At 41.7% G+C, this 27,761-nt stretch overlaps 1 protein-coding gene across 1 annotated transcript; it reads left to right on the forward strand.

Annotated features, from left to right (window-relative positions):
- On the forward strand, window positions 3,899-22,679 carry CA12 (carbonic anhydrase 12). Its single transcript, XM_021407825.1, has 10 exons — window positions 3,899-4,115; window positions 7,211-7,231; window positions 10,319-10,498; window positions 12,501-12,643; window positions 13,420-13,515; window positions 15,169-15,232; window positions 15,674-15,831; window positions 16,893-17,019; window positions 20,758-20,842; window positions 21,849-22,679. The coding sequence occupies exons 1-10, from the start codon at window positions 4,025-4,027 to the stop codon at window positions 21,925-21,927; spliced, it is 1,044 nt and encodes a 347-aa protein (XP_021263500.1). The 5' UTR covers window positions 3,899-4,024; the 3' UTR covers window positions 21,928-22,679.

The raw sequence follows: 27,761 nt of genomic DNA on the forward strand, positions 1-27,761 counted from the left end.
TGCCTTGTGCGGTGAATTCAAGAAGTAAATTGAACTAAGATTTAATACTTTCCAGCAGGCTTCGCTTTATGAATTATGTCCTTTGAAACACAAAGTCATCAACTGCTACTGAGATAGACAGTCTCAATACTTCATTTTTATTCCTACACAAGCTCATGTTTTCATGCCTCATCAAAGTCACCATTATGTTTAGTAAACATAATTAAAACTAAGTGAGTGGTTAACATCCAGGAAAGATGTCAGACTGCCCTGGAAACTGGAAAAAAGAGAGCGCACTCTAGCAGGCAGTGACTGAACCCTTCTGGAGTGGGAAAGATCATTCTGAGAGGAGTATGAGAGAGAAACTGACAGCAAAAGGGATGTGAACCTGGCTTGCAGCAATTTTAGGAGTTCATCAGAGCAATGAATCTATTCCGTGTACTTGTGATATTTTTCTCTACTTGGCTTTTGGTTCATCCTATTTTCCCCCTCCCATCACTCCCTGTTTCTTTTCTGCCTTGCCATTTTAACGACATTGTCAGTTTTTCTATAGCAGGTCCTGGACCCTTACTGTCAGCTGCACTCAGGGAGGAAAATTAATTAAGGCAATCATGAACAAACATTCTGGTTTGCAGGAATATCTTCTGAGACTGTTCAAGTGCTTGCACAAGTCAGTTAGTTCTGCAGTGTATCAGAGCCCCAAGGAAGAAACCAGTGCCTGCTTAGCTTTTTTCCTTCTGAATGAGGTGACCAAAGATACTGTTTAATGCTGGTTGCTGCATTGCTGATGTAAACTCCTGTCCATTCGGAACTGTGCAGAAGCCACCCTGTATTTTGCAGAGGCAGGCTGGTCATCAGAGCTGTAACAGGTCGATTGCTCACGTCCACATCTACATTAAATCTAGCAGCTTAGTGATGAAAGATTTCATCGATAATTGTGCCAGTCTGCATCCTAATGCAGTCTAGGAGGTTAAGTTCAGTGAAGTGAATAAATCACAATACCAGTTTGAACGGAAAAAAAGGTTGGGGAAAACTGATTTGAGTTTGTACAAGTGGCCACACAGTAGCACTTGATGTTCTCATACATTAAATCCTGGAGTGTTGCTCTGCCCAGTTTGACAGTTCCCAGCACATTTAGCAGATACTTCAGTACCTGCAAAAATCCTTGAATTTGACTTCACAGGGCTAGTCAGCCACAGCAGATATTTATCCCATACATAATATTTTGGGGAGAGCAGATAGCAAATAAGTAATACATGGAGAAATTCAGAGAGGTAGAATATATTTCGGAGGGTATTGCAAGCTAGTGTCACTGGAAGACAAATGCAGGACTCAAAATGAATTTCTGGGCTTTCCACTAAAATTCCTTTTTGCTCCCACTGGAATGCTGCTGGGCTCCATTTTTAACTAAGAGTGACACTGAACTGCATGTGTATCCGAATCACAGAATTGCTCAGGTTGGAAAAGACTTTCAAGATCATCAAGTCCAACTGCAACCTAACCATACTACCCTAACAACCCACCACTAAATCATGTCCCTGAGCACCACATCCAAACGGATTTTAAACACATTCAGGGATGGTGACTCTACCACCTCCCTGGGGAGCCTGTTCCAGTGCTTGACAACCCTTTCTGTAAAGAAGTTTTTCCTGATATCCAATCTAAACCTCCCCTGGTGCAATTTGAGGCCATTTCCCCTTGTCCTGTCACCTGTCACCAGTGAGAAGAGACCAGCCCCGCTCTCACTGCAATCACCTTTCAGGTATTTGAAGAGAGTAATAAGGTCTCCCTTCAGCCTCCTCTTCCCCAGACTGAACAGCCCCAGTTCCTTCAGTCTCTCCTCACAGGGCATATTCTCCAAGCCCTTCCCCAGCCTTGTTGCCCTTCTTTGGACCTGCTCCAGCACCTCCATGTCCTTTCTGTATTGAGGTGCCCAAAACTGAATGCAGTACTTGAGGCAGGCGTCACCAGTGCCAAGTACAGGGGCAGGATTACTTCCCTAGAAGTAATTCCTAGAAGTTCCCAAACCTACTACTTCTGATGTGCCCCACCAATCCGCGACAGCCCTGTCCTATCTCCACCTCGGATCAACACTGAGATGAAAGCCAACTGCTAGTGACCTAACATTTCATAAAGACAGAATCAAACAGCAAGCCCTGTGTGGTTTCTGGAGAAAACAGTGTCAGCTGTTTCAGAGAAGTGTCAGTGTTTGTTTGTTTGGGGAGCTCTGGGGGGTGGCTTGTATTTTGCAAGCAAAGCGTTTTTGATCCACCAGCACTGCCCAGAATTCCTCCTGAGGATGTAAAGCCAAATTACAGCAGCAACTGGGCCAAGAGAGGTGTGAAACGTGAAGATGAAAAAAAGTACTGAGGGAGATTGTAAGAATCAGAGCGTACTTCAGCACAGTAGACTTTTCAAGAACACGAGCAGAAAAGAGAAAGGAGGAGATAGTTTGAAGGCATATTTTGGCAGATAGCTCAGTTCACACCCTCCTACGCAAAAGGGTCATTTTGTAGAGGAGGTCATCTTCAGCTGTCGCTGATACCAGCCTTAGCAACTCATCCATTGTGTTAAAGATTGTGATAAAACAGTTTATTCTACAGAAACCTCAGCAGACTCATCATGACCCTCTATACAAAAATGGTAGATGAAATGCATTCCTCTCTTTTGGGCAATGGCAGTTAATTAAAAAGACATGTTAAAAACAGTTACACTATAGCTCACACTCTCTCCCTCTAGATTACATCTGGCTGAACAAAATCAAGCAGAATCAGCTATTACAATTAAGTTTTACAAAATACTACGAAATATGAGTGAGGAACTGTACTCAAAGGCAGATACTTTCTAAAAGCCATTCATTATTTGCTGCTGTTCTCTGCAGCCTGGGTAGGACAGGACTACAGATAAACAGCACCAATATGCCAGAATTATGCTGTACAGCACGTCCCTACCTAGGACCTAGACAGAAGTGAGTTATGCTGCAGTCAACTTTCCTTTGCATTTATCAATCTCATGCATTATGTTAAGAAAAAAATAAGTAAATCTAATAATACTAAACAATTAAACAACTTTTGAAAAACGAAGATGCTCAAAACAGAATATGACCAATCAAAAGTAACGTGTGCTACAGGGTTGTTACTAAGACACAGTAAGTAGTTAATAACAGTTATAAATAATAACATACTTAACTGGAACAACTAATAGCCTCTCCAATCCCACCTCTCCCTCCTCAGCTATCCATGATGCATTCAGTTTAAGAGGTTACTCCTCAATCACATTCAGAAGAGGACATTGCCTATGCCCTGTGTTCCCCTCTACCCCTTTCCACACGTGTCCTGAACATAGCCTCAGCATCTGGGGCAGTTTCTTCATGAATTTTCTTTCCTCTCTGTTTCTTGTGCTCTCTCAGTCCCAAGAGCTTTCAGCTTAAAACAAAGAATCCCTTTCTGATAACACGGACTTTTTTTTCCTGGGAAGTGTCCATGGTCCCTCAGAAGTATGAGCAGTGCCCCACACAGCCTCACTTCTCTTGCCCTCCACTGGCTTCCCCTCCCTCCAGCTCTCACAGTAGCCCTTTATGCTAAAATCACACCGATCCAAAAATGGGAGTTGAGGGAGCCACTCTGAAATAGGCTAGAAAAACTCTGCTGTTGTCTAGTTCATAAAAGCAAAGGACATGTTCTATAAGCTCTCTCTGCTACATAATTTCTTAAGTTCCACATCTTAATTTGCTTTATAAGTACTAGAGTCGGTCCCCTCAGAAGTTCAGTAAAATTGAGGTAACCAAGGTCAGGATCGGCTTTCTGAGGGTGCTGTGACCTAGAGGCAGGTCTGATTACATCATTTGTTTTGGGATGAGTCCGAGGAGCTTTATAAAAAGCAGACCTGAAAGGAGGGAGAGAGACAAGGAAACAGAAGGGCAGTAACTCATTAGCAGAAGGTCTGCACGTGTGCATTCTGCAGTTTGCCAGATACCTACAAGGCAGTTTGCTCAGAGTACAGAGAAACGTGTGAACAGTTGGTATATTACAAGCCTTTCCTTGAGATGTCAGCCAAGAGCTGCAGTAGAGCCATAGTCACTACTGTGCTCATTTTCTTCCTAAAGATACAACTCTCGGTACCAGCGTCGCTGAATGGTAAAGTCTTTTGGCTGTTTTATTGTTGTTCTTATCGTTGGGTAGCTAATGTATGCAAAAAACTAACACTTCTCTTATTTTTTTTTTTTAATTAATATTTAAATAGCATGCTCAACATTGTGTATTGTTGCAATGTGCAGTTGTTTGGAATCGGTGTCCTTATTTCAATTTCTCAAAATAGGTATTCTGATTTAGAAAGGAAAAAGAAATCTGTCCTCTGATTTACTTCACGTTACAGACTTCTCGTGTGCTCAGTGTGCCTTTATTTGTGATCCTTCTCATTCTTACACAATGAAGCAGAGACTGGCCTTCCTTGGTGTTAGTAACATCTTTCTTTGGAAGCATAATATCTTTCCCTCTGCTCTTTTTATTTTTAAACCAAACAAGAAGAATGTAAGCCCTGCAAAGTGCCCCATTTCTCACGTAATAAACCTCATTGCCTTATATTTACATGGGACCTGTTTCAGGAGATTAGCACTACTCGCTTTCTTTTTAGGAGTTAATTTTCATCCATTCAAGCTTATTATAATCCACCTAGCGTGATTATAGGATAGGAGGGAGAATCATAGGATTGTGTGAAAGCATGAATATTCATGGAAGGAGAAACCTGAAGGCTTGCACGTAATCCAGAGCATTCCGCTTCTTGTGCAGCCCCGCCAGGATGAATATTTTGCCAGGTTTTCAGCATGAGCTACACAGGGTGGAATTTCAAACTTTTCAGCTCAGCTTGTTATTTCAGGCATATTTCCTCTAAAAAATTGCTAGTGGCAGAATCTCCCACCTAAAAAGCATAGGCATCTAGAGCTAGGTGCTCTGCAGAATGACAACACTGAAGGCTTGGAAGTGAAAGGATGTATTGAAAAGGTGCGTCCGACAATACATCCTGCAGGGAAATCTGGAGAACTCCTAGTTTGGAATGAAACAGCCAGTACCAACAAATGGTAAGAGCTACAGCACCTGCCTGTTTTTGATATCTTCCCAAGTCAGAGACCCAATTAAGATGCAGATGGTCACAACTTTCTCTCCCACTTTACCAGCTCCGAGGTGTTACTGGAAACATACCTATTCCCTGGATATTGATGAATCCCAGATACACAGGCTCTTGGAAACTCCTCTGGCATGTGTAGGCATGTAGCTGTGTTATTCATCAGCACTCACTGCAGGATAAGCAGAGAGGCAGGAGAGCCCTCGCAGGCACGGAGCTGTCGGTAGTACCCTTCTAGGTGCGAATCAGACTTCTGCCCGAATTTGGGAGATTGTGTAACAGTCTGCTTCATTCTAATGTCATTATCAAGCAGAGTAAGGGTAACACCAACCTTGCTCACAATCTGAGGACGACAGCAAATCAATTCCGCAGCTCTGACATGTTCATTCAGACAAAATCAAGAAGATTCTGCCATCTGTTAATGATCTAAGTTAGATGAAATAAGTGTAGAACGTTCTTTAGCCCTAGCTATACTAGTTGCTATAACTGTGCTCATCAGTAAAGGCACAGCAGTAGTGACTCACAGAGCATCACAGATACTCACAGGCTGAGAAAAATTTCATTTGGTAAAAGACTAAGTTTTTATTTATTTTTATTTTGAATAAAAGCCCAAATTACTGAAAATCTTTGAAATTTCTTGTTTCAAGGCTGTTCTAGATTATAAATGTATCTACATATATTTATGGTTTTGATACTTCATGCATATATTAATGTGAAGTAGGAGCAGGTGTAGAGATCAGCTATTTCAGTTAAGCCAATGCTTCTTCAAACCCTGCTCAAATGAGGATGTGGGGATTTCTAAAGCATGCTGACAGTTGATAACTATCTGTACACAAGTGGTACCTACAGAGCGTGCTGACCACAGGACACAAGCAGCCCCAGAAACCTCAGTAAGGGATAATCCCAGCAAACAGAAAGGGAGAACAGTATCAGGTTTCTCATGTTGCAGTGCACATACTCTCCTCCAGAAGGAACCTGGGAACTCCAGCCAGGGTGATTATACACATCTTGTTTTGAAAACTGCAGTGTAACAGAGCAAGGCTCACTGGTCCTGATACACTGGAACCACAGAGCTTAGCGTTTCCAGCATGTGTCAGTACGTAAGAGCACAGTGCAGCTGTTTTGCACATCCCCACAAATTAATCCCAAACATTTCACAGAACAGTTTTTGGTTAAGAGCTGTGTCTGTGAGTACACTGCAGAGTACAACAAATGCAGCCACGAATCAGGTACTGAGCAAACTCGTGCATCTAAGGATAAATATCTGCCTGCATGCATGCGTACAAAGGCACACTGAGTGTTTGCAGGACTCACCACCCAGAACTGCTTCCTAAGCAGATATTTCAGTGAGTAAAGTTCTGCATTAGCCTGATAACCACAATTGTTGAGGTCAGCCAGGACAAGTGACTGTAATTACACAGCAAGCTGAATGACTCTAAGTAGGTTAAAAAAAAAATCAAGAGTAATTTAAATAAGACATTTCAAAAGGCATGCAAAGGCACTGTTCCACATTCAGTTCCTTAAGCAGTGGATGAATATTGATCATTTTAGCACACACTCAACCCCCTGGGATTTTTGTAGTTATGTTGGTTCCTTTATCACATCCCTTTTTTCCCAAGTCCATCTATTTCCTGTACGGTTCAGCTGGCAAATCCCAGAGAATCAGTGCAGAAAGGACTGTCCCTCATTTCTCAGCGCTGCAACAGGCAATCCCCTAATGTGTTTCAAACAGCTCAATTAGGCATGGGGATTTTGATGACAAATTCACCCTGCCTACACTCCTTATTTACCTCATGAGAAGAAATCAGGGATGCCTACATATAGTCTGTGGCTATTTTAAAAAAGAGAAAAATAAAAGAGCTTGGCTCCAGAATTTAAGCTACCACAAGAAAATCAAGTCCTATGGGCAAGATCTCTGAATAACCCTAGTCATAATGTGGTTGAGAAGGGCCCACAACCTTTGAAAAGTCTTCGTTTTGCTCAACATCTGGAACTAGAAAGTCTGATGAAAGTAAATTTTCACGGATTTAAGGGGCAATTTCTTTCTTTAATTTAAAGAGTAAGCTCAATGTCAAATATTCACACTAATATTTTGTTTGTTTTTAAACAGGGTCAAAATGGTCCTATATTGGTAAGTACTAACTAATTTGTGCATTAATTAACGAGGGACTAGAATTAACTAGAGATTTTATTTTGAATGAACAAATCCTCTGGCCAGAATATCCTCATTCAGGGCTGTGTTTTATAGACCACACGCTCACAGAGAAGCAGGCTGTACCAAGAATCTCAGCAAAAAATGCTTCTTCTTAAGCCCTTGGAGCAGCCAAAAGACAAGCCCAGGAATCTCCAAGATTTAACTTGCTGCTGACAACAGCTCGCTGTGCCTGTGCTCCAGATTACCTGACTCACAACGTGTAAGCAAAGGAAAATTGTCAGCTGACATGTCCATAGGTATTCCTTTAACCATCAGGATATGCACATAGATTTCATATTCTCATTTAGCAAAAATTCCTCAATATACTTCGAATAAAAGAAGCTTGGGTTTTTCACCTTGCCAGCCGCAAGCAGATGAACCTAACTGTGCTGGTTAGCAAGGAAAACAACGCTTCTTTTACTACCAGCAAAGGAGAAGTTCTGCCCTCCTTCCCAGGGTCATGCATGTTCAAAGTAGTTACTTCTCCAATCTGGGGTATTTTGGTCCAGCATATTTTTCGGATTATGTTCTTCACAGTACTCAACCTCGCGAGTTCCAGTTAAGTGCTTTGACACTGCAGTCTTGTTTCTAACGTATTTATTTTTTCCTTCAACTACTGGTTTTTAAATCTGTTTAGAAAACAGACAACAGCAACTTCAAAAAAAAATCAAAATAGCAATTGAAGTACACAGAAAGCTTCTTTTCTGGGAAAAAAGAATGTTCATCTGCACTGAGAAAAATGGCAATTGGAAAGACTGCAGTCAAAGACAGAAAGGAGCCTCTCCTTCATAATCTCCTACTGACACTGGCTCGTTACGGTAGCCTTCACCTTCCACCACTTACCTTTACCCCTGCACAACTTTGCAATGCCTCCCAGTACAATGAAGTCAGTAGGAAAAGAAAGGAAGCCAGGCCACTGTAGTCAGTGCAAGCTTATCTCAAGATTGAGGGTCAAGGTACAAGGTTAAGGGTGGAGGAGAAATTCAGGTGTCAATCGACAGAACTGGAGATTGTGCTTCAATTCTTTGGATTCTGCTAAATATTCTAACTTCAGTCCAGTGAGGTGCTAAGAGCCTGTGCTAAGATACCTCCTCTTCCCTTAGGAAATGGCAGCTGTAGCAAATCCACTAGAACATGCCAAATTTTCTCATATAGCCTGTTAATGGAGTAGCAGGGATAGCTACAGCCCTTAGCAATTCCTCTACCTCACAACCTCTGGACACACACGCGAAAAGATCTACACATACTGGCCACGTGTATGTAGAATGGCATGACTGAGCTCTGCCTGTGCGCTGAGCAAAATGGAAACCATGTGGTCATGTTGCTGTGGCACGTAGCCTAGACTCTCAGCCTTCACTACTGACTCAGCCCTGGGCTAACTGCAGCTGTACAGCTTCCAGCTGGCTGAAAACAGGGGCAGAGCGCTCTGCGTGATTGCAAAATACCACAGACATTCCCTGTGCTACTGACCCAATGCATTTTACTACTTAATTGACTACAGATTAAGAGAACTTGGCTCTTCTGTGAGAACCTCAAGCAACGTGAATATTAACTGTTCATCACAGCAAAAGTCTCTTGGTAACACAGGCGCCTCATAGACCCATTTTCTTCTTCTGTTGGTCAGCCAATGCGCAGATCCCATAAGCACTGTCATCCTTCAAGGACCATCTGCTCTAACATCTTGGTGAGATGACAAAAAAGACACAAACACTATTTTAGGTTTGGAAAAGAAAAAAACTCAAGGAACTAAATCTATTTAGTTTAAAAGAAGCAAGAAACTACGTCCTCTCTAAGTACTTCCAGATGAACACAGACATGCTCGCAGCAGGCTCTTCAATTTCCAAGCAAAAGACTTAAAGCAGCTGCTAACAGAAGTCAAATCTAGACAAATTCACTGTGACAAGCAAGCTGCCAGAGAGAGCAATTATCCATTGGGCAAGAATGAAGTATCTTTTATCTGCAACATTTAAAGAAAGACTTTTTTTTCCTGAAAAATATGGCCTTATTAAAGTAGTAATTAATCCAAGGAGGTCCAATGGCCGTGTTAACAGATCAGTCTGTGTGACCCCAAACGATCTTCCTGCTTTAGAAAGAATCAACAAATCTTCAAATATTAGAGAGAAACAAAAGTTACGAGCACCTCTTCTGGAATTTAAACCCAAACAGTCCCAGCTTACAGCTTGTGAACAGCTGCTTGCTATTAATATGTAATTAAATCAACCAAAAATGTCTTGATGTTATCTATTCTTTGTAGAGACTGCCTAGGGCAAGAGGTTGCGATGAAAAAAGTTTTGCGAGAGTTTGAACAAGTTATTACAGGTCAAATTACCGTAACACTTTTCATTTCTGCAAATTTGCTTTTTACTGAGACCTATGTAGTATTACTAGATGGAGCCCAATGGTTTGTATAAGGAAGAGTTTATATAAGGGTCTGGCTTTCTCTTTGCTGGAAAATATGGAAGCTTTCCTCGGTCAACATGAAGTTACTTCTGTCAGAAATTCTCTTCAGAATGCAGGAATAGCCACGTTAACACACACACACCGGTAACTTTTATAGGGAAAAGTCATTCACGTCAGTAAACAATGCTGTCATAGATACAGTTTCACTCGTTGTGTATACGAAGAATTCAAGGAGAGACAATACCACCACTAGAGGGTCAGAGGCACTGCAGCTGGCTGTGACGGCGTTACCATAGTCCTAATCCACTGAGCTACTCCCAACAGGGTTAGATAAACTGGCAGTCGGGGTTGTCCAAAAGCAAGGGAGGGTGAAGTGTCCTTATGTGAAATTTTTGCTGGCACTTCTTTGCCAGCAAACACACCTTACTACAGCAATGAGGCCCTTTTCTATCAAGCGGCATACTGGAAACAGGAATTGAGAAAAGTTAAAATAAGTCTTCAAAATTCAGCAAAGGCTCCTTTTCCAAGTTCTGAATGATAGCTGAATCAGTCTGGGGGAGGGAAAAGCATGTGTTAACTGGGTAGCTAAGGCTGACAAATGTGTCTCTTTGTCAATTTACACAGGTCCTGACGGAGAGAAAACCTGGCCAAAGAAATATCCATTTTGTGGAGGAGTATCTCAATCACCAATAGATTTTCACAAAGATATTCTCCAATATGATTCTAATCTCTCACCTTTAGAATTCATAGGCTATAATGTGTCTTCCACTGACCAGTTTACACTGACTAATAATGGGCATTCAGGTAAGGGAGCTCAATGACAGGAAACAATTATGTAGGAAAGTTGCTGGAATTTATAATCTTGTATTTTATGGGTGAATTACTTTGATTGTCATTTGAAGTTAAGCTATGATGCCTTCTCATCAGCATACACATATCTAGAGAACACGTTAGGGAAATTTGGGTATGTATGAAGTACAAATGGATTTGCTGCAAGCAGAATTGAAAAACTGTGGTTTTCTTCAATAAACTCAAGGCATATCAAAAATAATTTCTGTGCCTTTGAAAGCTTTTCTTCCTACTTTGCCTGAAGTGCCCTGAAACAGACTTGGTGATTCTACTAGAAAGAGAGAAACTGATAAAATATGGGTGCAATTTATCTCTGATATTCTAATCAAAGCAGCTCCATTGAATTACATGGAGAAAAGAAAAGGAGCACTATTCTGTTCCTTTGACTTGAGGTAGAAACCTCCTTTAGTGTAGGATAAGACAAATAGATAAAAGAACAGAAAAATAATTAGAAACAGCTTACAAACATGCCCTGCCTGGCAGTATTAAAAGCATCAGTACTTGAAGTAAAAAGCAGAGAGGATGCAGCCCCTTAAAGATCTGCAGTATCTACCATATCAACGCTACGTACAACAACAGTTAAGTTAGCCCCATCATTTTTTCCCCTTCGTGAGACACCTAAGGACATGTAAATAAGAACACGTATAAGGCTCTCCTTGTATCCTCTAAGCATCAAAAGAACCTGAGTTATAAAGCAGCCTCTGCTCTTCTCTGGCATGCTCTGTTAAAATGTGCTTGCAACGCATACTTCTCATTTTTTCCTCATGCTTTCAGTGAGGTAAACCTGCTCTGCACAGCATCATAAACCCATTCTTCAGGTAACGACCAATTTCTTAGTTGGTGCAATGAAAAATAAGCTCTTTGTTACAGTGATCATTACAGCATCTGCTGTTATCTTCTCTTATGGCTAGAGAAGAAATAGGGTACTTGAGACTGCCATATCAGTCGTTCCTACACACAGCTAAGGCGCTTCACTGCCAGCTAATCCAGATGCAATTACCTAGTTCAGCTAGACTGAGAACAGAAGACCTCAAGAAATGCTTTTTAGCTAACAGAAAAAGGGTTGCAGCTGCTCCTTCACGAGGTTTTGAGCTTTGTTTTCCCTGCAAATCTGGGACGTGTCAGAAACAAATAATTATATTCACATTGGAAACCAGTAAAGATAAATTGCAAAGCAGCACATCTTTTCTTTATACAAATCATTGCTTAATGAAGTACCAAATTCCTTAGTAAACAATGACAATAGAGAACATCTCAATTGCCTTTCTACTGTGATTTATACACAAAATATAAGCTAGTCTGTCTTCCACGCCGGGCAGCATTAGCAAGTATACAAAAAAGCTCATTCCACCACGTTGAAAGAGGAAATACTAATGTTTTAGGTCCACAGTTACCTTGCTGCTTGACAGCAATACTCTGGGTTTGACTGAGGAAGGGGGAGGGAGAGAGAGATCAGTACTTTGCTTGGTGTTGACATATGCTCCTGTGAGAGGTTTAACAGACAGAGGAGTTCAGTATAACAAGAGTTCAAAAATACAAAGAAATATTAATTTATTATGACACTTTAACCATTATAAGGGGAATTAAAGAAAGCACAGGAGCCTAAGTTTTGCTTCAGTACTTTGATAACTTCCTCTTTAACAAAGATGAAATAATTTTGCATTCTTCAAAGAGGACAGAGATTTCCATTAGCAAAAATTTCCACATTCAATTCATTTAGTTCAAGAAAACAGAAAAAAGGGAATATTCTAAATTCTTCTGAATTGCCTAGAAAGGGTTAATGACAACTTAAGTGTTTAGCTCCTACCTACAGACTGAGATGGATTCCAAGTTAAGAACATAGCTATTCTGCTTTGTTCATTCCCTGCATAATATGTTTAGATATCGTAGTTTTATTCGCCTCCCCCTTAAAAGCTGTGGTATCATTTGCCCCCATCTGCCTTTGGTCTGCTTACAGTGAAAATGCATCTGTCACCCACCATGCACATCAGAAACCTCCCTTTTGAATACACTGCATCTCAACTTCACCTGCACTGGGGAAACAGAAACAAGTCAGAAGGCTCAGAGCACACAGTCAGCGGGAAGCACTTTGCAGCAGAGGTAAGACACACTCAAATCAGCAAAAGAAATACAGGAGGCCCGGCACTGTCTCAGACGGGATCTTTACCTTTGGTGTATGACTGAAAAGGCTGCAAGGTTCTAATCCAAGTATTTATGATCTGGGTGTATAATTAAAAAAAAACTTTGTGTGCCACGAATAGGGTGGGCTCCAATGTGCTATCATGAACATGCTGCAAGTCAAGGAGCTCCGTTCGAAACTCAAGGCTGGCACTGGGTCTCTTAAGTAATTTCAAGCAGACTGCTTGATTTCTCTGTAATCCTTTAGCTGCACAACACTGCTTGGCTGGGTTCAAACAACGTTTTGAAATGCTCTTCTTCTATCTTTACTCACTCTTTTTGTTCAATTGAAAAACTACTGATTATCTTTCCTAATCCTAAATTATGGATTTGGGAACAGATTTTGGAAAGCAGTACCAACTGGATATTTACTGCAAAACAATCAAAAGAAATACTGTTTTTTCAGAAAATTTTACCAATGCTAGTACTGTAGTAACAAGGTGCCTTGAAGATGAAACAATCAGCCTTTTTGCTCCCCAGTCACATGGACAGGAGGGATAACAGCCAGAGAGGGGCAGGGAATGTTTATTTCAAACCTTTTGCTTTTCTCCAGAAAGGATCTTACAATTATGCCCAGAAACCACTGAAGAATGCTTTTCTACTGTTGTCAGCCTGAGATGACTGCATTCATCTTTTTCAGTTGCAAAATAAAAACGTTGTACACGGCATTATCATGAAAACTATCTCCTTCTCTGCAGATGCATATCGTACATTATAACTCTGAGAAATATCCAGATATAACAGCAGCAATGGACAAAGCAGATGGACTGGCAGTGTTGGCTATTCTTCTTGAGGTAGGACACGCGGCTGGGGAGGCTGGGGGGCTTTTTTGTTGTTTTTTTTTTTTTTTTTAAACATGCTTTCAGTGATTAAGTCATTAGAGAGCTTTAAAGTAACACTTAGGTTATTTCACAATACTGCAGCTGAATAAGTGTTCCCCTTTTTCTGTTTCACTAAAAAAGGGCCAGATTCCATCAGCACACATATAAATGGGTACTAATGTTAAGAAAAGAGGAGTTCTGAGTATTTCCTCATGTTTTAAATCAAGCTTTGCATTCATTTACAAACTAACTATTGGCATAGCTTATCAAACAACAGACAGTTGTGGATTTCAAACCTGCTTACTCAGAACTGCCTGCCGTAGGATGAAGCAGTGTTAGCCCAGCAGAAACAGACACAACTCTTCCTTTGGCAGCTTAACGTAATTAGGATGCGACCATCATTTTCAGGATGCAAGATTCTGAGATTCTTTGAATCACAGACTACAGCAGCAATACAAAGTTATAAACAAGTAAATTCAGTGCCTTTTTTAAGATGACAGGGCAGGTTTCCTATATTCCCCTCTGAGGCCCCACATATAGGCAATTAAAGGTAATAATGATGTTAAGAAACAATTCTAACAAGCTTGTACATATATAATTCTATATTTTCTTGATAATTAAAAGACATAAGAGAATAAGCTTAATTATCAAGACAATTTTTAATTACAGGGATTTTCTGCAACATAAAACGTACCTCACTCAAAGTCTGAAAATGCTTTTACACTTCACTGAAGAAGTGACAATGCCCCAGTTCACAGACAAAGCTCCAATTCGAATGGCTGTTATCCAAGCTCACTGCCTAGCGGTTCTAAGAATCTGACAATAATTTTGTGTTACATTTCAGTTCATTTGGAAGCTGCAACTGTGAAAAGCTTCAGAGTACTGTATATTATGCTGGGGATTCTGTTTTTTTTTCTATGTAATGGTGTTTAAAATCAAATAAAGGAATGTTGTTAGGTCTGGTGATTAGGTCTTTGAAAACCTTTCAAGCAGCTGGTGGCTTTTACAGTTCAGCTAAGGACACCAGTTTACTGCGTCTGGGTTGCTAAGCACCAAAGACAGACACTGATTATTAAACCAAAAAGCTGTTGGTAGCAGTTGAAGCATATGGTCTTGCTTGCTAGTTGAGTTACTGGCCCTGCCAGTGGCCCTGCATTACCCAACAGTGTCATTCTTCATCTTCGTGGTCTATGAGGAGCAGTACACTGAGAAACATTTGTGGGTAGAAAGATGTGGCTTGGACTAGAAAGCAGCAGATGAGCTGAGCAGCCTGTCAGTTGAGAACTTCTGTCCATCGAGGTTCTCAGAGGAAACGGCTACTCCTCCTTTGTGCTGCAGGCTGAACAGGCAAAGCAACTGGGCCTTTCAAGTGCGTGCAAGAGGTCTACGCTGCAGTCGTTAAGACAGGAGTACAACAAAGCACCTTTAATAGCCACAGAGAGCCTAAGAGCCTTATTGGGAATGGTACCTAATATTTCAGTTAGAAAGAGTAATTCTATTTAATTTAAATCTGGACAGTGTACACACTTTCCTTAGGACTGAGTTTATCAAATACTGCCGGCTGCTGCGTGCAGAAGCAAAGATTCACAAGGAGCTGCACAGTTATTAACAGTCTGCTCATTACAGATTGGACCCTTCAACCCATCATACGAAAAGATCTTCAGGCACTTCCGGAATGTGAAATATAAGGGTGAGTGGCTGTGCTGGAGTGAGGCATCAGACAGGTATGTGAGAGGCTGAACCAGCTGCAGAAACAGTCCTGAACTCCCAGGCAAAGAAGGCATAAGCTGAAAGACTTAAATATTCAATGCATTACTCTGGAGAGTGCATGGCTAGCATGGTACACACACCCAGTGCGCTATGTGGGCCTTACTTCCTGCACTGCTGTTGTTCGGTTAATACGGCTACGGGTCGCTTTACAAAATTCTGATTTGGTATCTAAGATGTGTATATAGGAAACCCAAAAGTCTGCACTTCCTGCGTAAAACTGGGATCATCTCCGGTAAAAAGTATTTTTCTTTTCCTAGTGATCTAACTGGAAGCATCCTGCTCACTGAAAAGCAGAATCACTTCACTGGTATACCACCCGCACAGTAACGATGCGGCACTGAACACAAATCCTCTGTTTTAGATCAGATGGTCCACGTCCCTGGTTTCAACGTTCAGGAACTGCTTCCTGACAGACCAGATGAGTATTATCGCTATGAAGGATCCCTGACAACTCCTCCTTGCTACCCAAGCGTTCTCTGGACAGTCTTCCGGCACCCCGTTACCATTTCACAAGAGCAGGCAAGTTTAAATACAGCACGTATTTTCCTGATGGATGTTTGCTAAGGAATAGTAAATGGACATTCTAATTTCCTGGATTTGTCTTACCTGCTTATTGAACTGGAAAGGGACTACTGCTAAAATCATTCAGGTGGGGCACACGTCACAGAAGTGACTTATATCAATATCCTATTCACTACGGAGTTAACTCATTTTCAGTTGACCAATATAAAGGACAGCCAGTCGAATAGCAATTTGTATAGTAACAGCTTGAAAAAATCACAGCAAAGTGAAATTCATTTATTTTTACCGTGTGCTTGCTCCCTGCTTTGAGTCTTCCCGTGAATCACTACTGGATCATTTTTGTCAAGGCTTCATGTCTGAACCCTAAACTCTAAGGTCTTCAGTGCTCTGATCCTAACTTAGTTATAGACTGGGTAGATGTTACGTTTCTAAAAAACTTGTGATGTGTTATTTGTCAAGCCTGAATCCCCAGACTTTTCACCAACTTAAGGTTTTTGTGCTCATCTAATTAGCCTTTTTTGTTTTCAAGTGGACACTGACAAATTACATAAACTCCTAATCACCATCTTCCAATTCACCTAATTATAAGCACGAGGAAAAAATGTTATTAAAAGTGTTATTATCACCTTTAATATGAGATTTAACTACCATGTGCTCACTGTGATGAGAGTCTGTTCTTAACTTCATCCACTGCACCAGATTGTTTTACCAAAGCACGAGCTCCTTCGTGAGCTCCTTCATGAAATAGTACTGCTTAGGATTTAGACTGTGCTGCAAAGGACCACCGTGTTTCCTCCCATTCATTTTTCCTATCAGCTAATTACTAGGCAGCGTTTATTTTTTCAGGATGTAAAACACACACAGGTAGGGGTTCCAGGGATGTCACCACTGTTCACACATTATTCTCTATTTGGGCTCACAGGCCATGTAAGACTCCAAGTATTATTTCATGTATCCTTTTCTTTCTGACTACCTCTATAATTTCCAGCAGACACTGCCTGTGATACAACAGCATCTTTTCTGTTTCTGGGATCTGAACAGCGTGCTTTCCTTTGTAGCTGCTGGCACTGGAAACAGCCATGTACTACACAGAGAGTGATGACCCAGAACCCCTGGAAATGGTCAATAACTTCCGAAACGTTCAGGAGTTTCGTGAAAGACTTGTTTTTATCTCCTTCCGTGAAGGTAAGCTGTACTAATGCTTCTATGCATAGAAATAGTGCACAGTGGCTTGTGTAAACATGGAATGTCGGTGTGGCAGTCCTGTTGCACTGTACCAGCACAAAAATATCAGAGTTCCACTCTCCTGCAGTTAACTTTTTTTCTTTTTTTTTTTCCTCCTTCTGCATGGGCAACTATGTGAGAGTCAATGCATTCAAAGAGTGCATACAAAGTTCTGTTTCACAGCAGCTATCAGACAAGCCCTACCAAGCAACCCTTCTGACCCCGATCAAAGGGAAGGAGATGAAGGGAGGACGACTGTTCGGGCTCGGCATGCTTAGCAGAGTTATTTGCTGTCACTCCAAACACTAAATAGCTCTCTGCAGCTGAATGCTTTTAGTCAGCTTAACTGTTTGAGCTGGCCTTCTCTCCTCAGTCACACCTCTGGTTCTCAGTGATATCAGGCCTACTTTTATGCAGACAACAACTTTAGAGGGAATCACAGCTTCACATTTCAGGGAGACCGTTCTGGGGTAGTTACAGAGAACTGGAAAAGGTCCTCACGAGAAACTCAAACCTGGCAAGTAAAAATAACTCGTAACACTGTATACTGTATGATCCAGTGTGAAAAAAATCAGTCATTTTATGAAAGAACTGATTTAAAAGCTTAAATATACAGCGTTACACAACAACAATATTATATATATATATATATGGGTTTGGTTTTTTTTTGCACAGAAGCCTGCATCTGTGGTGAAAAGTTTAGCTGTGCCCCACAGTAAGGCATCTGAGTATCTTTTTTACACAAAATGCATTGCTCCAATTGCTGTGTTGTCCTGCAAACAAGCACTCTTAAGCAGCTGTAAAGCTGCCCACACCGATTGCATTCTATGCAAACCACTACACAATTCGAAATTGAGAGTAAAGTGAATCCCATGACATCACTTCTATTGTCACATAGAGGGTATGAAGCATGCCTTGCAGCTAACCAGCACTGGGAAGGCCTACTTGTAGCACAGTTATCTCTCTGGTACACAAAGTAGAGCAAATTGCAGTATATGATGCAAACAAACACGATAGAAATCTCAAAAATAACTGGCTTCTGCTTTTTTGCACTTCTCTATGACAGAATGTCCCAAAACTGCTAGAACTTTGGGAATTAAAGTTTGAGGAAAGAGGGAAACCAAGTAAACTTGGACAATAAGGAACTTAAGTTAAATCCATGCACAATTTGCTAAAGACATGTCCAAGCAAAAACACTGAAATAGCAGAAGTTCTGGAATGAGCAACTGCCACATGCTTCAGAAACAGAACCTTAGGTGATCCAACTTCCACCTTTTCTCTCCTTTCAATTCATGAAAGTAAGCAAGCATTTGTTGCTGGTTTGCTAATGGCATCTATGCACCCGTGATTCAGAACAGTCAGAGCTGAGAAATGCTGTTTTCCATCTGGGTCTTAAGCTGACTTTTCTGCACCTGTCTACTCTCTGTAAATCACACTCAATTCATAAAGTAAAAAGTAATGAGTTACAATCCATGATCTCAACAACTGAAAATCAGACAGCATGGTTTTAACCTAAGGATGTAAACACTTCACAGAAATGGGGTAAGCATTATGATGTCTATCTATAGGATCAAATCTGATGCAGATGTGACATTTTCAAAATTGCTGCTGTGAACCAGTGCCAAAGCTGAAAACATTTGTCTCTTCCTCTACTAAGCTACGTTGTTTGCTTCCCAGGCAGAGGTGACACCTGCTATAAAAGCATTTTCAGTTTTTCCTTAAAGTTGGCATAGCTTACTAGGGCTGAGTTGTATGGGTTATTGCCCATTCTGCTGTTCTCACCCAAGAACTGGTCTCTATGGCTACAGAAGGCGTTGCTCAGCACTACTTTAATAGAAACCCCATTCAGTCTAAGTACACTTAATTACAAAGGCTCATTGGCTACCAGTGAACCACAGCAAAAGTATTCTATCCACTGCAAGAAAGGCATTCATCATCCCTGTAATCTCACATTCCACCTCCTCCAGCCACAAAAGCTCCCTCACAGGTGCAGTCCCTCACCTCAGAAAAAAAAAAAAAAAGAAAGAAGAAAAACCTTTCCCCCAAAGCACAGCTGAAGTGCACCTGGTTGCTGGCTGCCAGCCTGATGCTGCCAGATGTAACACAGGCAGGAACAGAGAGTGCTTGTTGAGAAGGGAAGGACAGGCCATTCACTGAATCACGGCTTGGGACAGACAGCTACAGAAATCTGTGAAAGAAATTCTGTTGTGCACACTCCAGGCCTCAACCGAAAAGCACTTCTCCAGAGCAACACTTCTGCCTTTGCAATGCCAAGACTGAGGGCTTCATCCGAAGGCAGACACCACACGATGGGGCCATTGAGCCGTGTTTTGTGTCCCAAATTCAAATAACTGAAGTATTAGATCATCTGAGTTCGGATGCCAATAACTAAAATCTAAACTCATGCTCACCATGAACAAGCACTGAAGTTCAAAATGTCTCAAATCGTAAAGGATCACTCACTAAAACTCAAACATGCTTATAATGTATTTTGCCTGTTAGCAACCTATTCTAATAAAATCAGCTTCATGTACACACAGCTGAAATTTATTACAGCATTCACAGAATCACAGGGGTTGGAAGGATCCTCTAGAGTTTCAAACCTTTCACTGCTCACAAATTAAACAGGAACTGGTGTCTAGTGTTGCTAAAAAGTTTTCCATCTGAATTTCCCAAGATGTCCTCATCAAACAGGAATCCAAAATATGAACTTGAATTTTCCCCAACCTCTTTAAACCACAAGCTTTTGTTCTGTAATCTTCTATTTGGTGCTATGTTTTGCTGCCCATGTGATGCACCTTCCCTGTAGCAAAACTTGTCTTTACTTAGAGACAACTGGTCATTTGATAAAACATAAAAAATAGTGTGTGAATGAAATATGAAAATGTAGTGAAGAGTACTCACCTTCACGACCTTAGGGTAGGCCAAAATAACAATAATGCTTTTACTATAAAAAATTATATATGAAGGTCTTTATCAAAAGTGACATTATAGCGACAACGTTTAACATCTCAAGGCAAACATGAGATCAGTCGGTTGTTCATACTGTAATCCAGAATTCATTCTTACCTTTTTAGGTGCCTTTATTCAATGTTTTCAATGACAAAGCACATCACTCTTCAGCTGCCCACATTCAATGGTGTCCTGCCACAAAAAAACAACAGGCATCAAATCTAACATCCTTGGTTGCCTGGGTTTAGCTCTTCACTTTTGCTTATGCTCTCTAAAATGTTACAGCAACGAATCACAGAATCACATCGTGATTTGGATTGGAAGGGACCTTAAAGATTATTGAGTTCCAACTCCCTTCTGTGGGCTGCTTGCCACTCATTGGATCAGGCTGCCCACAGCTCCTTTCAGCCCGGCCTTGAATGCCTTCAGGATGGAGCACCCACAGCTTCCCTGGGCAGCCTGTGCCAGTGAACACAAAGAGATCTGCTATGCCTTTGGCTGCATATTGGTTTTGTGACTCCAGCAGGTGTCTGATTTGACATCCTAACTATGGCTTCAGTTGTGGGATTGGGACTTTCTGGCATACATCTCTGCGAAGTTACCCATTCCAGGACTGCAAAAGTGATACAAGTATATGGCAGGAAAGTTGCAGATGTGGGAAGAAAGCATTATGACAGACTAGAGATCAGCTCTCTCCTCTCAAGTAAATGAATCCAACTGTTTTGTATGCTTTCCCTCTTCTTCTAGGTGTTCTTGTTTCTGTTGTGATAGCCTGCATTGTGGGAGTTCTCATCTTTCTTGTAGTAGCCTGTTGCCTATGCAGAAGGACAAGGTAAGATGTCCTGCTGTCACATCACAGGAAAGCAAGTCAAACCAATTTTTTTCTCCTAATACAAAGAAGTGCTTGTGTGTCTGAAAACCAGAATAATTTTTACAGTAGCAACATTTGATCTTTAGGATAAATGAACTCTTCCTTCAGGATTTTTAGTCACAGTAGATGCTATTTCTCCAGTATCATACACTTCAAAGTAGTTCTGTTTCACTGCCAGCAAAATATGTTTATGTGGCTAACAGGGATCTATTTGCTGCAAGATTCATTTCACCCCTGGAGGAATGCTTTATTTTTGTGAAAAATGGCACCACAGTTCATCATACTAACAGTGCCACAGTTAACTACTGTAGCTATGCTTATACAAACTCTTCAAAGATACAAGGACAAGAAATAGGGAAGAAATGTGAGTAGCAGGGAGAAGGCAAAAACACATGACAGTTTAGCTATTCCCACAAACAGTTACAAAATGAGACTCCCTTTCCAAACTAAACAGGACACATACATGGGTTAGACAACAAACTTGCACAGTTTTTCTGCCTCTCCAATCGCCATTTCTTCTTTTTTGTGTTCTTCCTGCTAGTTCTTTTTGCTGCTCCCAAGTGCTCTTTGAATCCTTCCACTTTTTTTTTTTGCCCTGGAACAACAAGAAGTGAAACAAGAGGGAATAAATTTTAGAGACAATCCCTCTCAAAGGTCACATTATCTAAGGGGAAACCATCTGCATTGGCAAGAGGCCATTTAGCCAGACTGACACTAAAGTAGAATTCTGGAAAAAAAGACTGACATTAAACTTTTCTACAGCCTGCTCATACTCCTTTGTGATTGGCATTGACTTTGCCACACAGAATGTATTCTTCTGAAACACATGCAGCAATAAGCTACTCTGGCATTTGCACCAGTTCAGAGAAAAACAATTCCATGCTTGAATAGTGGAGCTTTTAAAATAACTACTGGTACTTGTCCTTCATTGTAACTACAAATATTTAATATAATTGTCTTGTTTCAGCTGCAAAAAAGAAGAGAACCGAGGAGTCAGCTACACACAAGACATGCATGAGAAAGAAGAAGTTATTTCCAAACTATGATGCTGTGCTCCGTCTCAGACACCCCGTTTCATTCATAGCACTGACTGATTCTGCACTACTGGAACATAATGGTGTTCTCTTGTGGAGTGGAGTCTCTTGCTCTTGGCTAATGATAAGCTCAGAGCGCCCTAAAAACATACCAGCCCAAACTTTTACTGGAGCCTTTGTTCTTGTTTTCCAGGGAGATATGATCAGTGAATATTGCTGAGAGCTAATTTCCTCCCCACACTCTTTTCATGCTGGCTGCTTACTGAGTCTGGGTCTTTAACTGATTTTACGGTTAACCCTAAACTCCAGTTTTATGGTTAGTTTCGCAAGCATTTTCCCACAGGTATTCAAACTTGAAGACATCGAGCAAGGTACAAGTACTCTTCACTGCTAAGATCAATATTTTGGTCTTTGGATAATCCAGGAACAGCATCACGAATACAAACAAGGTATCTGAGGAACACCTTGCACTCTGGCTATTATAAAATCTCACAAATCCGTTAAAAGGGCATTTTATCTTATTTATCCTATTATCCTGCTCTTATTTATAGCATGTATACTAATGATGTGGGAGATACTGCTATTGCTGCTGCTTTTTAGCACGCTACTTCCTATTTAATCATAAAATCCTGACTGATTTTAGAGTACATATAACAAATCCAATTATATTGTAGATGGTTTTGCTGATTTAGTTCTCTGAATTCAGTAATTTAATTATTAGAAGGTAATTAAAATTATCTCCTCGAATTTCGTAAGATAAGTACTCCTGAGTCTCACTGTGCATTTTTGAAAGCGAGAAGTACGCTTCTGCTGGAGATGAAGTGAAACTGTACTGACTTCAGAAGAACAAGGCTTAACCAGCCTAGCACAGGGTGCTTACAGAGCTCTTCCTGAATTTGACACGTGAAGAACCTCAACCCACACAACCAAGAAATACAAGCACACTCTAAGGAAAAGTCACACGTGACCAGCTACTATCAGGCTGCTAATGTCAACTTCTAACAACCTAGTTTCAGCTGGCAGGCTAGGCACAGGACTTTTCTACCAAAAGCTGCCAACACCAGGATCATCAGATTTTATTTTTACATTTCATCCACTGTGATCAGTGTACAACACATCTGCCACAAGTAGGCACATTCCAAAAGTTGCTCCAGATGCATTAGGTTACAAGGAGTTCTACTTGTATCATATCTCATGCGCGAAAATAAAATCTGAAGGATTACTTCAGGCAAGCAAATTTTAATTTCTAAAAAAGCCTGTTAAATATAGCAGCTTGAAAAAACCACAAAGCTTCTTAACTGCAGCTAAGACACTGGTACAAATAGAGCTGTTTTGCAACTGCAAGGCTTTCTGGGTTCAAGTAAAACAGTATTTTTATTAATTTACTAGCAAGATCAATATGCTAAATCTCATTTAACAACCAGTCGTCAACTTTAAATCTGTTGTCCATAGCTAAACATGTAAGCTTCATGCTTAATCATTTATTACTGCAGAAAGCTGCAACACAGATGTGTGGTATCCGTGAGGTCTCAGCTGTGTGCTTCTAACAGCTGCTTTACAAAAGTGAAGTTATAAACAAATACTGCTTTTTTCCCCCTAAATTCAACAAGGCACAAGTTGTTCTCTCTAACTGTGTAGACAGATGACCGATTACATGGGACATTATCTGGGATGCTGGTAGGCTAAAGGAAAGTCACTTACTCTGCACCAGGAGCAGCAAGTCCCCATGAGGACCAGGGTAACAGCGGACGGCACCATGCCACCTTCATCCTGAGGACACAAGAAAACCTGCCAAGAAATTATCAAGATAGTTAAACTAAGTAGCAGGCATGTAAGTAACCAGAGTTCTTCATGTGAGATGGCTGGTGTTGAATCGCCAGGGGCAGTGAAGTGAAAGGCACACCACTCTGGTGGGAACAGCTTTTCCAAAATCCCCGAGTCCCGCAGCACGCAGTGTCTCAGAGCTGCATCAGCCGCACAACGCAACGCTCCTCCCTTGGTGGGCACTGCTGCCTGAAGCTCTTCTGCCCCGGCCGCTCGGGAATCTTGTGCAGGCTCAACCATCCACCTGATGTTGTGGAAACCAGCCAGCAGGTTTCAATGATACCAAGGTAAGCTGAGAGTAATACAACCAACAATGCATAATCTGCAAAAATCAAGGCAACAGACTAGATACTGCTTTTCTCCTATGTTCTGCAAAGATACCACATGCAGTGAGAGAACCTTGGCGACACAAACCCACCTTGCTTTGAAATAACCAATGGGGAAATGCAGTTTCTTCCACAAGCTCCACAACAGCCCAAGCCCTCCACCCTGGGCTGGGTGATGGATGTGGTAATGAATGGTACACGCGGCACGAACCTGGGAACAGCAGGGCTTTCACCAGGATCAGAGCTTGGGACATGGGCTTTCAAAAAGCCACTGTGAGATTCTATTATTAACCTGCAAGGACTATCCTAATGACATTTTCACTTTATTTTCCCTTGGCTTGCCTTCTACTTTAAAAAAGACCAGCATTTTTGTTTGTTACTAGAAGATGTAAACTAGAGAGCAATCTACCCCACAGACCTCTTTAAAAGATGCCGTGTTTAAACATCCCACATTTCAGAAATGTCACATAAACAGACTCATTAAACAAAAGGAAACTCTGACACCTTGTTTCTGTTTTGGCAGCCTGTTCAACAAGTAAACATTTACAGAGAGATATGAATTGCCCGTACTTTGATGGAGCCCAGCAGAAGCCAAGAGAAGGCTCTGCAGCACAGCCCATTCTGCCACGCTCAGCTCTAGGGCTCGGTGAAGAATCACAGCCTGCCATGGATGGCCACCAGCTTACAGGCATCAAGCAGCAGGCCCTGCTTTCCACTTCTTGAACACGAGCGGTTATTACAGGGCTGGCTCCTAACAAGTAAGCAGGAAGTAACAAGGAGCTGGAGGCTTGAAAGCCTCGGGGCACCGAGCAGTTCCCAGAGCCAGCTACCTGCTTGTTGGCTGCAGAGCACTTCATGTAAAGCCTTTCTCACCTTCCCAGAGGCTCACGGTCTGCACGTGTTCCAACCCAGAGCCATGGCTGACTTACTGTGCAGCTTTATTCATGAATTTTTCTGAAGCCTGTTAAATTGTTCTACACTTAACCTAACTCGTTTCTCCTTGGCTGCTCCTTAAAAGCAAGCAAATGCTTTCCACCACACTCTGTCAGCTACACCTGTGTAACACTGTTCCTCAGAGACCTCTTGCCAGCAAGCCACCAGCCGATTCTAGAATCATTCAAAATAAGGAGTTCTATCAATTAGAAGAATTCCAGTAAACATTCAGTTCTATTTTGCCTTTCCCCCACTTGAGGTATTAAAAAAAAATAAGTGTCAAAACCAGAACGATCTTGTGACCTTTCCTATTTCTGACCAGCTAAACAGAAGCATCAGCGGTGAAGCCTGGAAATGACACCCACAACTCACACCTAACTCCTACCCAGGACACGGGTTGTGACACCTCCCGAAATCACCGTGCAGCTTTCTGAAAGGAAATTGCAGTGCACAAGTTCCCTGGCCAACTTGTAGCCTGCTGCACTGCACTAAGCTGTTCTGCAGTGCCCTGGGATTGCAGCAAGAAACATGAGTGAGCCACCACCACCCTCTTCTTTGCTGTTCTCAGTGCAGTCGCACAGTAGGAACACTTGCCGTGGCCAAAAAGCCAATACAGCTCAGCTGGTGTCATTCGTATCATCATTCACATGAGCTCAGGATACGTAACTGGACTTCAGGAAGAAGAGAAGAGAAGACCCTCAAATAATCCTGAATTTAAGATTTGCATCAAATCAGATCTCATCGTCATCGTTGGCAAAACCTCTGTAAACTAGCAGCATATAACAAAAGAGCAGAACTTGGGAAGCTTGCACACTCTCTCTAAAACACTAGCTTTCTTTGAGCAAGTCTCAGAAAGGAACCCGTAAGTCCAATTCTTTTGCTTTCTTTTCAAAACATGCTTAAGAACTGTTACTAAAAATAAGGCGCAGCTTGCAATCCCAGCGAGGAGAAACAGCACCACCTAGTGACTCACAGAGCAGACTCCGCAAAGTTGTTACCTCTTCTTCCTCACAACGCCGCGCATTGCAGTTTGGAACCAACAGCTGAAGGAAATGCAAAAGTAAGCACGAATGCTGGAACGCTTACTGTGGAACAAGGAGCTGAAAAACAAGCGTTATTACTCGGGATCATTTTTCTACTAGACAACGTACTTACAGTCTTTGTCACATTAATGCATTTTTGGAGGCACGTACAATACAAATTTAATGGTCCCTGACCCAGAAGTCTCCCAGGAAAACCAACTGCTCCATAAGCTACGGCAACAACAGCGAAGCAAGGAGTTTCGTATCAATTAATGCTAACACATATAGCTGTCTAAATTTACAATTAAAAATCGAGTAACTGTGGATACATCCAACCCACGCCCGGTAACACCAGTAAAGCTGTAGCCCCTCAGCTACACCGCACCGCATCCTCACACGCACCAGGATCCAGCTGGAAGCGTGCTCCCATTTCCAGAGCTGAGCAGCTGCAGCAAAGAACGCTCCTAAGTGATTTTCTACAGAAACAAACCATGCTGCTTCTGTGCAGGTTGCAGACACTAAATCTTCTACAAACTCCCCCGCTAGCAAATGACAGACAAAGGAAGAGCATTTGCTACTTTCTGTATTTTCTGCTCTGTGCTTTCCTTCAATGACAGGACAGAGAGCAGCCTGCCCACACCAGGTAAGTGAATCGTTTTTTTCTCAACATAGAGACTCACCCTCTGGGGGATACCAAAGCTCCCAGAGAGGGTTTTTCCTTTACAAGCTGCTATACAAAAACCAAGAGCAAACGTGGCTGGGCAGTGGGATTTTATACTCTGCAGACCTTTCTTAACAGTTTCCTCTCGTTCTTGGCTTTTTTTTCCTGTGTGTGTTTAATAAACACAAAGAACAGATTCTGCTGGCTTCTTGCATATCCATAGCTCCATGGCAGGGCAAGGAATATTATCTATTCCTAATAAAAAAAAATAACAAAAACTGGTTACTGGGAGAAAGTCAAAAGCCATTAAGAAAGGCAACAGCAGGAGAGCTCTGCACTGCTGTGATCTTCAGCAGTAACAAGTGACAGAGCTCAGCAGGCTCTGGGCAACCGCAGAGGAGCAAACTATTGCAAGGTACGGACCATACTTTGAGACCTGAGGGACAAAATCCTTTCTGGTTAGTACAGCACTGGATTAAATCACTTAATCCACCTCCTTCAACATTTGCAGCTGGCCTAGAACAAACCACTTCTGTATTTCTAAGAAGCACTTCACCACACAGATACCTATTTTAGCTTTAGTAAAGCTCAGAATTACGGACTTAAATAGACCACCCTTCCTCTTTTAAAACCAACCTCCCTTCACGCTGCCAGGTGTGCCTGAGAGAACGACCGTCAGCTGGCACGGCACAGCCTGACTCGTGCTCAGCCCTGAGAGCACAAGCTGCGCTCACCATAGCTTCTACAAAAGGATGCACTACCAGAACGTGATTCTGGAAAACTTTATTTGTAAATATGTGGAGATATGATTCATTAAATATTGTCAGCTGTTTCAACCACCATGGAGACATCTGCAGAAATCCACAGACTCCCACCTGGAGCAAACAAGTATCTTCTACCTTCCCACTTGTCACGGTATTGTCTAAGGGTCTGCGTCCGTGACAAGGGGGGGGGACAGGCCCAAAAGAAAAAAAAAAACGAGAAGAGAGGAAGGAAAGAAAAAAAAAATCGCCGGCGACAAGAGCCAGCCCCCGGGCGGTCCGGCGGCTAAAGCGGCAGAGAAGCCGCGGAGCCGCAACC

This window comes from Numida meleagris, chromosome 9, assembly GCF_002078875.1.
Source record: "Numida meleagris isolate 19003 breed g44 Domestic line chromosome 9, NumMel1.0, whole genome shotgun sequence".
NCBI lineage: Eukaryota > Metazoa > Chordata > Aves > Galliformes > Numididae > Numida > Numida meleagris.

Coding starts and splice junctions, on each gene's coding strand:
- CA12 (XM_021407825.1), top strand. CDS start 4,025: ATGTCAGCCAAGAGCTGCAGTAGAGCCATAGTCACTACTGTGCTCATT. Junction 4,116..7,210: donor GGTACCAGCGTCGCTGAATG/GTAAAGTCTTTT, acceptor GTTTTTAAACAG/GGTCAAAATGGTCCTATATT. Junction 15,832..16,892: donor TTACCATTTCACAAGAGCAG/GCAAGTTTAAAT, acceptor TTTCCTTTGTAG/CTGCTGGCACTGGAAACAGC.